The 12,716-nt window shown below is 41.8% G+C and overlaps 1 protein-coding gene across 2 annotated transcripts in view; it reads right to left on the bottom strand.

The window, feature by feature from the left end:
• The window catches only part of LOC109907461 (atrial natriuretic peptide receptor 1-like), a 117,500-nt gene that overhangs the window by 60,359 nt on the left and 44,425 nt on the right, over positions 1–12,716 (bottom strand). For both annotated transcript variants that reach the window (XM_031793557.1, XM_020505423.2), the window contains 2 exons: positions 11,028–11,141; positions 65–200 (listed from right to left, as the gene is read on the bottom strand). In XM_031793557.1, the coding sequence (XP_031649417.1) occupies positions 65–200; positions 11,028–11,141 (250 nt within the window). The remainder of the gene's footprint in view (positions 1–64; positions 201–11,027; positions 11,142–12,716) is intronic.

Below are 12,716 nucleotides of genomic sequence, written 5' to 3'. Positions count from 1 at the left end.
TCCACATCCTCTGTGTGTGTGTGTGTGTTCGTGCGCACACGTGTGTGTATCTGCAATGACTCACCATGGTACGTGCGATTCCACATCCTCTTGGTGACGGTGTCCCCTCGCGGCCGGCCCCCTGCCTCTGTCATGGTCTCATTCAGGGCCTGAGAGTAAAGCATCACGCCGTCATAGAAGCCTCCTGCTATCAGGTTCATCTAGTTGAGAGAATGCCAAGAGTGTGCAAAGTTGTCATCAAGGCAAAGGGTGGCCATTTGAAGAATCTCAAATATAAGATGTATTTTGACACTTTTTTTGGTGACTACACAATTCCATGTGTGTTATTTCATAGTTTCGATGTCTTCACTATTATTCTACAATGTAGAAAATATTAAAACTAATGTAAAAACCCTTGAATGATTAGTGTTCTAAAACTTTTGACTGGTAGTGTAATACAGATAAATAAATACATACAAATGAAATGGAAGACATTTGAACCAACTCTGGCACAAAGAGAAGATTCAAGTGTGAGACAGGCCTACACAATATATAAGTGCCATTTGCCATATAGGAGCTAAAGATTTTTTATAATTGAATTATAAGTCACCATTTTTCTTTTATTCCAGGCTTTATCAAAAAATTCCACAAATGGAAATACACAATGGACAAAAAAACATTGCCATTTCTCCTCATCGCTGAGCCACATAATGCCAGGGTAAATCTGGTGGATTTTCTAGAATAAGGACAAGCATATATCGTGGTAGAAAAGGGAATAAAACTCATTTCAGTCTCTCTTTATTTGAGGTCACAATGTTGTTGTTTTTTTTAACCTTTATTTAACTAGGCAAGTCAGTTAAGAACAAATTCTTATTTTCAATGACAGCCTAGGAACAGTGGGTTGACTGCCTTGTTCAGGGGAAGAACGACAGATTTTTACCTTGTCAGCTCGGGGATTCAATATTGTAACCTTTCGGTTACAAGTTCAACGCTCTAACCACTAGGCTACCTGCCGCCCCACAATAGTTACATAATCTTTCCTCTTGTATTTCACCATTATACCAACCTGTTTCAATGCCCATCAGTAATTTCCCTGATTTTACCTGTGCACATAGCGATATCTTCCTTTTAGGTAGGTTATACATAATATATCTCCCACATATACACTACATGACCAAAAGTATGTGGACACCTACTCGTCAAACATCTCATTCTAAAATCATGGGCATTAATATGGAGTTGGTCCCCCTTTCGCTGCTATAACAGCCTCCACTCTTCTGGGAAGGCAAGATGTTGCAGGGACTTGCTTCCATTCAGCCACAAGAGCAATTAGTGAGGTCAGGCATGGATGTTGGGTGATTAGGCCTGGCTCGCAGTCTGCGCTCCAATTCATCCCAAAGGTGTACGATGGGGTTGAAGTCAGGGCTCTGTGCAGGCCAGTCAAGTTCTTCCACACCAATCTCGACAAACCATTTCTCGCTTTGTGCATGGGGGTATTGTCATTCTGAAACAAGAAAGGCCTTCCCCAAACTGTTGCCACAAAGTTGGAAGCACATAATTGTCTAGAATGTCATTGTATGCTGTAGCAATAAGATTTCCCTTCACTGGAACTAAAGGGCCCTGATAAACAGCCTCAGACCATTATTCCTCATCCACCAAACTTTACAGTTGGCACTATGCATTGGGGCAGGTAGCGTTCTCCTGGCATTCACCAAACCCAGAATTGTCTGTCGGACTGCCAGATGGTGAAGCTTGAGTCATCATTCTAGAGAACGCGTTTCCACTGCTTCAGAGTCCAATGGCAGCAAGCTTCACACCACTCCAGCCGAATCCACAAATTTGAAGGGGTGTCCACATACTTTTGTATATACAGTGTATCTACATGTTTGTGTGTGTGAGTGTGTGTGAGTCAAACACACGCCTGCATGTGAGTCTGTGTTCGTAGAGGTCAAGCTGACATGGGGATTTCCTGAACCTGAATGTAACTGTGTAACTATAACTGTTATAGAATGCTTAGCACAGGCTCATAAGTCCTTTATTTGTTTGTGTTAGAGACCAGACTAGGAGTTGGGATTTACACGTGTGGCTAAACTGGCCATATATCCACATCACTCAGACATGGAGAAACAGATTATATTCCCCTGTGGTTAGAACTGTCTAACCTCCCACTGTGGACATGGGACATCTGGAGAAGCCCTGCAAATTAACCTTGAAGATGCTTCAAATGGTCCACTGGAATATCCTCTGAGTACCTTCCAATCTTTCAGTGAATCATCATTCATGCAACAACAAAAAAAAAAGGGAAAACAACATGATTTTTCATTTCTCAGAGAAAGAGATTTTGTTCAACAAGCAATATTTTTTTTCCTAAAAAGATAGGGGTCAAATTTATTGGCAACCCTGTTTTCAATATCTTTCAATACCTCACATTGCGAGAACAACGGCACTGAACGTTTTTCTAAAAGGTTTTATGAGAATGGAGAACCATTCCTCCATACAGAATCTTTCCAGATTCTTGATATCCTTCATCTGCACTTATGGACTACCTTCATCAGTTCAAACCACAGGTTTCCAATGGGGTTCAAGTCCGGAGACTGAGATGGCCCTTGCAATATGTGGATTTTGTGGTTCTTTGTGGATTTTGATGTGTGCATGGGGTTATTATCTGGAAGATCCAGTTGTCTACAAGTTTCAGCCTCATGGGAGAGGCAAATAGGTTTTTGGCTAAAATGTCCTGGTACTGGGTAAAGTTCATGATGCCGTTGACCTTAACAAGAGCCCCAGGACCAGTAGAAGCAAAATAGCCCCATAAAATCAAAGATCCACCACCATATTTTACAGTTGGTCCTTTTCTCCTTATGCATCATTATTTTGACGTCAAACCCCCAACTGGTGTGAATGCTTTTTGTATTACATGTTAAACTAAATCTATTTCTTTTGGCAAGTGTATTTGTAGTGGCCAGGTGGATTCATTCAAGTCTTATTCCAAATTTTGTTGCGTTACAGCCTGAATTCAAAATGCATTACATGTATATTTTTTCTCACCCATCTACACACAATATCCCATAATGACAAAGTGAAAACATGTTTTAGAAATGTTTGCAAATTAAAAGAAAATGAAATACAGAAATCTCATTTACATAAGTAAATCACCTTTGGCAGCGATTACAGCTGTGAGTTGTTTTGAGTAAGTCTCTAAGAGCTTTGCACACCCGGATTGCACAATATTTGCCCATTATTCTTTAAGCTCTGTCAAATAATTTATTGACCAGGCTTTCCCGAGTGGCGCATCGCAGTGCTTGAGGTGTCACTACAGCTCCGTCGCAGTGCTTGAGGTGTCACTACAGCTCCGGGTTCGATCCTGGCTGTGACTGGGAGTTCCATAGGGCGGTGCACAATTGGCCCAACGTCGTCTGGGTTAGGGGAGGGTTTGGCTGGGGCAATTTACTTGGCTCATTGTTCTTCTATCGACTCCTTATGGTGGGCCAGGTGCCTGCAGGCTGACTTCGGTTGTCAGTTGAACAGTGTTTCCTCCGACAGGTAGGTGTTAAGGAGTGTGGTGTGGCAGGTCATGTTTCAGAGGATGCATGACTCGACCTTTGCCTCTCCTAAGCCCATTGGGGAGTTGCAGTGATGAAACAAGATAGTAATTGGGGGTAACATTTTTTTTATTGATCATTGCTAGAAAGCCATTTTCAAGTCTTACCATAGATTTTCAAGCTGATTTAAGTCAAAACTGTAACGAGGCCTCTCAGGAACATTCAATGTTGTCTTGGTAAGCAACTCCAGTGTATATTTGGGTTATTGTCCTGGTGAAAGGTGCATTTGTCTCCCAGTGTCTGTTGAAAAGCAGACTGAGCCATGTTGTCCTATATATGTGCTTAGCAGGCAAAATAAGTACATTTTTATTGTAAAAAAACTCCCTAGACCCTGCCAATGACAAGCATACCCATAACATGATGCAGCCACCATCATGCTTGAAAATATGAAGAGTGGTACTCATTTATGTGTTGAGTTGGATTTGCCCTAAACATACCGCTTTGTATCCATGACAAAGTTAATTTATTTGCCACATTGTTTGCAGTTGGACTTCAGTGCCTCAGTGTTCTCCTATCACAGCCATTAAACTCTAACTGTTTTAAAGTCACCATTGGCCTCATGGTGAAATCCCTGAGCGGTTTCCTTCCTCTCAGGCAACTGAGGAAAGACATCTGTACTTTTGTAGTGACAGGGTGTATTGATACACCATCCAAAGTCTAATTAATAACATCACCATGCTCAAAGGGATATTCAATGTTTTAAAATCTTTTACCCATCTACCAATAAATGCCCTTCATTGCGAGGCATTGAAAAACCGTGCTGGTTTTTGTGGTTGAATCTGTTCTTGAAATTCACTGCTCAGCTGAGGGACCTTACAGATAATTGTATGTGTGGGGTACAATCAAGGTAAGACCCAAGTGCGGACTGTGTGAAGTAACAATGTTTATTGTAACCACAGGGACAGGCAAACGACAGGTCAAGGCAGGCAGGGGTCGATAATCCAGAGTAGGGGCAAAGGTACAGGAAGGCAGGCAGGCTCAGAGTCAGATCAGGCAGGGGTCGATAATCCAGAGGTGGAGCAAAGGTACAGGACGGCAGGCAGGCTCAGGGTCAGAGACAGGCAGTGGTCAGGCGAGCGGGTACAGGGTCAGGACAGGCAAAGGTCAAAAACCATGAGGACGAGAAAAAGAGAGACTAGGGAATCCCTGGAGCTGATACAAAAACCGCTGGTTGACTTGACAAACAAGACGAACTGGCAACAAACAGACAGAAAACACAGGTATAAATACCCAGGGGAAAAGCAGGGGAAGACGGGTGACACCTGGAGGGGGGTGGAGAAAAGCACAAGGACAGGTGAAACAGACCAGGGCGTGACAGGTAAAGAGACGAGGTAGTTGTACATTTCTTTTAATGAATTAGTAAAATTGTCTAAAAACAAAATTCCACTTTGAAATGATGGGGTATTGTGTGTAGGCCAGTGACACAAAATGTCAATTGATTTTAAATTCAGGCTGTAACACGACAACATGTGGGGAAAGTAGAGGGGTCTGACTACTTTATAAAGGCATTGTATAGCTCAGTATTTGTATTTTTTATTTTTGTTGTACAGTCTTTTTTGCTCATCTTTATAAAGGGTGCCAATAAATCTGGACCTGACCGTATGTCCATCCATCCTCCCACCAACCCGGCAGCAAACCTTAAAAAAGAAGCAAAGTGACCTAAAACATTGTCCACAAACTATATACCCACCCATCCAACCAATGATTCATTCACACATTAATCAAACATAAGCAAACATGATGCTTATTTAGTCCGTTCTCTCCTCTGTCTGTTTATGTTTAAATTGGCCTTTAGCTTTGAACACGTGGTGTGTTTTTAATAAGTACAGTAGTGATGGGATTTTTGTGACTCATGTTGCGGTAGGTATTTTGACAGAGGCTCTCATTGTTGCCCACAGGTACCAAGGGATGAAGATGTGAAGGAGTTTAATGATAAAACTATCTCCAAAGCCTGCAGCGGTAGTTGTAGGGGTGAGAAAAATAACTTCCGATATGTGCATTTAAAGATTTTGGGGGGGGATGAAAGGCTTAGGTTGTCAAAAACAGTGGCCGGGTGCTCATTCAAGCCCAGTACAGACACACGGAAGAGAGAAAAATAACGCTTGGGATATGGAAAGAGCTGAACAGAGAGATATCAGAGTAGCAGACATTGTTCATTGGCAAAAGAGAGACTGACTGACAGACGGACGGACAGACAGACAGACAGACAGACAGACAGACAGACAGACAGACAGACAGACAGACAGACAGACAAAAGCCCAATTTATGTTAGAAAAGGCAAGTGTTGTCCTGGTGGGTCGCAGACCAAAGTGACGACAAGGCAGACAAAATTAAGGGCATGTTGGTCACAGTGGAGTGGCACAGAAGAGTGTCTGCGATCCACCAGGACGAAACTTGTCTTTTCTACCCTAGATTTGGCTTAAAGCTGCAATATGAAACTTTTTGGACGACTCAACAAAATTCACATAGAAATGTGAGTTATATATTTGTCATTCTGGTTGAAAGCAAGTCTAAGGCACGATAGATCTGGTCCATGTGCACTATTTTTATGCTTCCCATTATTTTGTTTCGTTTTTGCGTATTTTACTTTCGATTTTGTACACCAGCGTCAAACAGCTGAAAATACAATATTTTTGGTTATTTCAACGCGCTTTAGATGGTACAGTGATTGTCTACACATTGCTTGTTTTGTCACATCCACTGAAATTAGGCAAACTATTCTAATTTTAGCAATCAGGAAATGGCGGAGCGATTTCTTTATATTGCACCTTAAAAGGCCCATTGTGATTTCCCTGTGTTTTATATATACTTCCACACTATGAGGTTGGAATTATACTGTGAAATTGTGAAAATTATGATAATGCCCTTTTATTGTAAGAGCTGTTTGAATGGAGGAATGGAGTTGGTGGAATGGAGTTTTGGCCTGGCTGGTGACATCACAGAAAATTGGTTAATAGACCAATAAGACAGAGAGTTCCAAACCTCTCTGCCAATAACAGCTAGTTTTCACCTCCCCACTCAGACCACTCCCAGACAATTCTAGCAACATTCTTGCTTGAGAAATTGCTCTTTACAAAGAAGCTATTTTTGCTTCTTTTTGTCCATTTGAATTGAAAACAATCACAGTAAGGTACTTCATTGTTACCCAGAAAGGATTTGACATTGAGATAAAAACGGCTCCATTGGACCTTTAACAGGCAGACAGACAGACAGACAAGTACATGAGCTTGTCCCTGAGCGAACAACCGTCCCCAAAGACCATCTCTCACTGGCTCTAACAAAGGTAGAGCCACCCACACCTCTCGTTCAGCACTTTAGCTGGCGCCACCCAGGGACGTTCAGTACCAATTTAAGCTCTCTTACAGAGGACACCCCTGAATATTAGCCAGGTAGCTCCATACACCCACACTCCCCGTTAGCCACACTGTCACTCTACCACATACAATTCAAACAAAATAACAGCATTGAAATACCTTTTTTCCCATAACCTTTTTATAACCCCCTTTTTCTCCCCAATTTTGTGATATCCAATTACTATCTTGTCTCATCACTGCAACTCCCCAACAGGCTCGGGAGAGGCAAAGGTCAAGTCATGCATCCTCCGAAACATGACCCTCCAAACCACACTCCTCAAAACCTCTTAAGGATCCCGCCCCTTTTTCCCCCCAATTTTCACCTAAAATGACATACCCAAATTAAACTGCCTGTAGCTCTGGACCTGAAGCAAGGATATGCATATTATTATTATTTTTTATTTCACCTTTATTTAACCAGGTAGGCTAGTTGAGAACAAGTTCTCATTTGCAACTGCGACCTGGCCAAGATAAAGCAAAGCAGTTCGACACATACAATCAATAATACAGTAGAAAAATCTATATACAGCATGTGAAAATGAGGTAGGATAAGAGAGGTAAGGCTGGAATTTTAAAATTAGAAGTTCGAATTGTTTGAGTACAGACCTGGAAATTAAGACAGAACTCTGTAGGCTATCTCTGCAGTAGATTGCAATACCGCCCGCTTTGGCAGTTCTATCTTGTCGGAAATGTTATAGCTAGGAATGGAAACTTCAGGGTTTTTGGTTGACTTCTTAAGCCAGGATTCAGACACGGCTAGGACATCTGGGTTGGCAGAGTGTGTTAAAGCAGTGAATAAAACAAACTTAGGTAGGAGGCTTCTAATGTTAACATGCATGAAAGCAAGATTTTTTACGGTTACAGAAGTCAACAAATGAGAGCACCTGGGGAGTAGGAGTGGAGCTAGGCACTGCAGGGCCTGGATTAACCTCTATCACCAGAGGAACAGAGGAGGATTCTTGATACCATTTGAAAAGAAACACTTTAAAGTTTGTGGAAATGTGAAATGAATGTAGGAGAATATAACACATTAGATCTGGTAAAAGATAATACAAACCAAAAGCCATGAGTTTTTTTGTATTTGTTTTGTACCATCATCTTTGAAATGCAAGAGAAAGGCCATAATGTATTATTCCAGCCCAGGTGCACTATTTTGGCGACTAGATGGCAGCAGTGTACGTGCAAAGTTTTGGACTGATCCAATGAACCATTGGATGTAAGACTGCCCAAATGTGCCTAATTTGTTTATTAATAACTTTTCAAGTCCATAACTATGCACTCTCCTCAAACAATATCATGGTATACTTTCACTGTAATAGCTACTGTACATTGGACAGTGCAGTTAGATGAACAAGAATTTAAACTTTCTGCCAATATCAGATACATACATGGGAAATTATGTTACTTACAACCTCACGCTAATCGCATTAGCCTACGTTAGCTCAACTGTCCCGGCAGGGGACCCACTGATCTTAACACCTGCCTGCTTAACCTGGAAGACAGCCGCACCAATGTGTCGGAGGAAACACTGTTCAACTGACAACCGAAGTCAGCGGAGTCACTAGAGTGCAATGAGGTCCAATTGTGCTCCGCCCTATGGGACTTCCGGTCACATCCGGATTTGAATTGAACCTGGGTCTGTAGTGACGCCTCAAGCAGTGCAATGCAGTGCCTTAGACGGCTGCGCCACTTGGGCGGCCAAGCATTTATATACCTTGACATGGTTTCACACTATGAATGTCTCACAATTTGTGTAATCAACCAAATTTTCATTGAGGCATTTTAATTTGTGTATTTAGGTGAAACTTGTCTACCGCATAAATGCAATGTGATCTAAAGATGCATGGAACTGTTTTCACGAGCTGACAAATCCACATAGATGTTTTGCCTGAACTATAGCCCCTGTCTCATAGTGTAATAAGTGGGGCTGCCCAAGTACACTGTGCAATAATGGCTGCCATTTCTACATTAGGGTCCGTGTTGCTATGGCAATCAGTATATTAGCAAGTTTTCCCAAGTGCCAAATGGGAGGAGAAGCTACCTTCCCTGGACTGCTGCTGCACTAATCAGTGACTGGCTTTCTAGCTTCCTAACTGAGGTGCCATTGATTGGGCTGAGACTAGAGACACTGGAGTGTGACACACAGCCCTGTCACTCGAATTAGCTTAGCCCAGCTGTGGCTATAAAGCAATGGTTTGTTATTTTCCATAAACAATATGATTCCGCAGACCTAAAAGACCCGTAATCTTCCCAAGAGGAGATATGTAACTTTACAGGCTCTATTTGATGGATAAATCCCTGTTTGCAGTATAAAAACCTCTGTGGCATAACTTCAACCATCGAAAGCAAGGTTTGTGTGGAAAATATACACTCCAGCAAGCCCAATAATCCACTTAGAAAACAGGGTAACGGCACAGTTGAAAAGATATCGTGACACCTTGCAATCATGACGCAATACGCGCCTGCACATGCAGACCGTACTTGCTACAACGTTACAGAAAGCTAAACCAACAACCACACAAACTGAAATTGGATACATTGTAAACACAGGTCCAACAAGGAAAACACATAGCTTGCTAGCATCGATTTGTTTTTCCAGAGACGTACTTTTTGGAGCATCTGATGACCTAACGTGGTGTGATGAACATACAGTTCCCCGGTCCCCTCCGCCGCTATGCTGTCAAATCCGTCCACATGTTTCTAATTTAATCCAGCTGTTTACAGCTACTGTTATGTTTTAATTCAGTTGTCATATTGGCAGGTTTGCTAGCTACAAACTATTTAGCTAGCTTCTACCCTAGTGTTTGTTATGCAATGTGATCCCCTCGCAATTAACAGTCAGTGTCAACGAGTGTCCTGATAGGAAGGCAAACTTTTCTAGCTATGCCAGAGAAAATCAGCATTATCAACTCATTGTTATGGATATATTGAAAGGAATGTCAATAGAAAACAGCGTAAACAAATACAAATGCAGCTACTTTGCTGTTATTCTGGCTGCAGAGGCCTTGACTGCCTTGACTGTAGCCATAGCTAGTCAGCTAGCTAGCAAGGAAGGGACAACAGTCTAATAGAATTGTCATTTTACTTGACAATCATACTTAGGGATTATACAAAAAGTGCAAGGAAATGACCATTTCTAGATGTCCCACAGCGATTGCTGAATGACTTGAAAATGTTGGAATTGAAGTGTAACACGTACACTTAAAATTTGATAATTGCATACCGGTAAACAGGTTTCCTAAATCTGAACATTGAGAACCTGCTAATGGCATGTGGTTAAGCTAATTCAATGCTAGCAAACGCCAGAATGTTCAATCTCTACATTCTTACAAAAATGGGTTCCAAATGGGTTATTCGTCTGTCCCCATAGCAGAATCCTTTTTTGTTCTAGGTAGAATAACTATTTTTTGGTAGAACCCTTTCCACAGAGGGTTCTATATGGAACTCAAAAGGGTTCTACCTAGTTCTAGAGAGCACCTTTTCTCTAAGAGTTCAGATTCAAAGCATAGAAGGGTAAAAACTATTTCAATCTTCACCTTTAATCAGCTCAGGAGGAGTGTCTGCCATCACTCTGTTGACTCCAATACAGTGTAAACAACCTGACACACATCACCTTTGTTTTTTTACCATGAGATCCATTAGGACTAAGGAGAAATTATGAAAATTCTACAAGCTCTTGTCCCAGCAGCCTTTGAAAGGTCATGCATTGTGAAGGCAGATAGAGGTGGTACCGTTTGGGCCCACATCGGTAACTGTGAGCCAGCAGATAAGCAGCAAGAGGCGATTCCATTTATTTCGGTCTACGAGTCTACCTGTGAATTTATCGGTGTGTTTGTACATCTAATAAAACAACTTTTTTTTGTCTATTTAATTCTGCCTGTGGGTCTGAAGGAGGTACAATCCTTTCCAACGTTGGATGTTCTTGAGTGTCCATCCTATGTATAAGAAAGACACCCTCTTTGTCTCTACCACTCTCCTGCCAACATCATATGCAGTTTTACTTTTACTGTCTTATTTCTACCTTATTTCTATTCTGGTATCACCCTGCCTATCAATCAACCAACAAGCAAGCAACCAATTGGCCATCCTCACTTACCAGCGAGTCTTCTACGGTGAAGTTGAACATGTTCATGGCGTCCGTCTTCAGGTTGGAAACAAACTCCTTGTACTCTGGGTTCTGTGGCTCTTTGTAGGTCAGGATCTTCACACTCTGTCAGGATAGATGAATGACAACCAGTAAGAAAAACGCAAAAGCATAACACACAACATACAGATTATACCATACACATTGCCATAGTCTCATGTTACAGACGGCACAAACACTCATCAACTCCTGCGTCTCATTTTAATTAGAGGTTCACAGCGAAGATGTGAAACCTATTGTATTTAAAAAAAAATACAAATCCTGGACATGTTCAAATAACTCTAACTTTTTTTCTAAATTGGCACACATACACTAGAGCCCATGACTTGGTCAAAAAGAATGCCACCCACAGATGCACGATCGAGAGCATCCCGTCGGGCTGTATCACCGCCTGGTACGGCAACTGCTCCGCCCACAACCGCAAGGCTCTCCAGAGGGTAGTGAGGTCTGCACAACGCATCACCGGGGGCAAACTACCTGCCCTCCAGGACACCTACACCACCCGATGCCACAGGAAGGCCATAAAGATCATCAAGGACATCAACCACCCGAGCCACTGCCTGTTCACCCCGCTATCATCCAGAAGGCGAGGTCAGTACAGGTGCATCAAAGCAAGGACCGAGAGACTGAAAAACAGCTTCTATCTCAAGGCCTTCAGACTGTTAAACAGCCACCACTAACATTGAGTGGCTGCTGCCAACATACTGACTCAACTCCAGCCACTTTAATAATGGACAAATTGATGTAAAAACTGTATCACCAGCCACTTTAAACAATGCCACTTAATATAATGTTTACATACCCTACATTACTCATCTCATATGTATATACTGTACTCTATACCATCTACTGCATCTCACCATTTTATGTAATACATGTATCACTAGCCACTTTAAACAATGCCACTTTTCCATGTTTACATACCCTACATAACTCATCTCATATGTATATACTGTACTCGATACCATCTACTGCATCTTGCCTATGCCGTTCTGTACCATCACTCATTCATATATCTTTATGTACATATTCTTCATCCCTTTACACTTGTGTGTATAAGGTAGTTGTTGTGAAATTGTTAGGTTAGATTACTCATTGGTTATTACTGCATAATTTAACAAAGAGCTGCAGTTAGTTTCAGAGTGGGCGGTTAGTCCCAAATATTTCTACAACTAAAAGCATTGTATTTGGGACAAATCATTCAAAAAACCCTAAACCTAAACTAAATATTGTAATAAATCATGTGGAAATTTAGCAAGTTGAGGTGACCAAACTGCTTGGCGTAACCCTGGATTGTAAACTGTCGTGGTCAAAACATATTGATACAACAGTAGCTAAGATGGGGAGAAGTCTGTCCATAATAAAGCGCTGCTCTACCTTCTTAAAAGCACTTATCAACAAGGCAGGTCCTACAGGCCCTAGTTTAGTCACACCTGGACTACTGTTCAGTCGTGTGGTCAGGTGCCACAAAAATTTCAACTGGCTCAGAACAGGTCAGCACGGCTGGCCCTTGGATGTACACAGAGAGCTAACATTAATAATATGGATGTCAATCTCTCCTGGCTCAAAGTGGAGGAGAGATTGACTTCATCACTACTTGTATTTGTGAGAGGTATTGACATGTTGAATGCACCGAGCAGA

This window comes from Oncorhynchus kisutch, linkage group LG17 (genome assembly GCF_002021735.2).
Source record: "Oncorhynchus kisutch isolate 150728-3 linkage group LG17, Okis_V2, whole genome shotgun sequence".
Lineage (NCBI taxonomy): Eukaryota > Metazoa > Chordata > Actinopteri > Salmoniformes > Salmonidae > Oncorhynchus > Oncorhynchus kisutch.
Note: the sequence above shows the minus strand (reverse complement) of the source record. Positions and strands in the feature narration are given on the sequence as shown.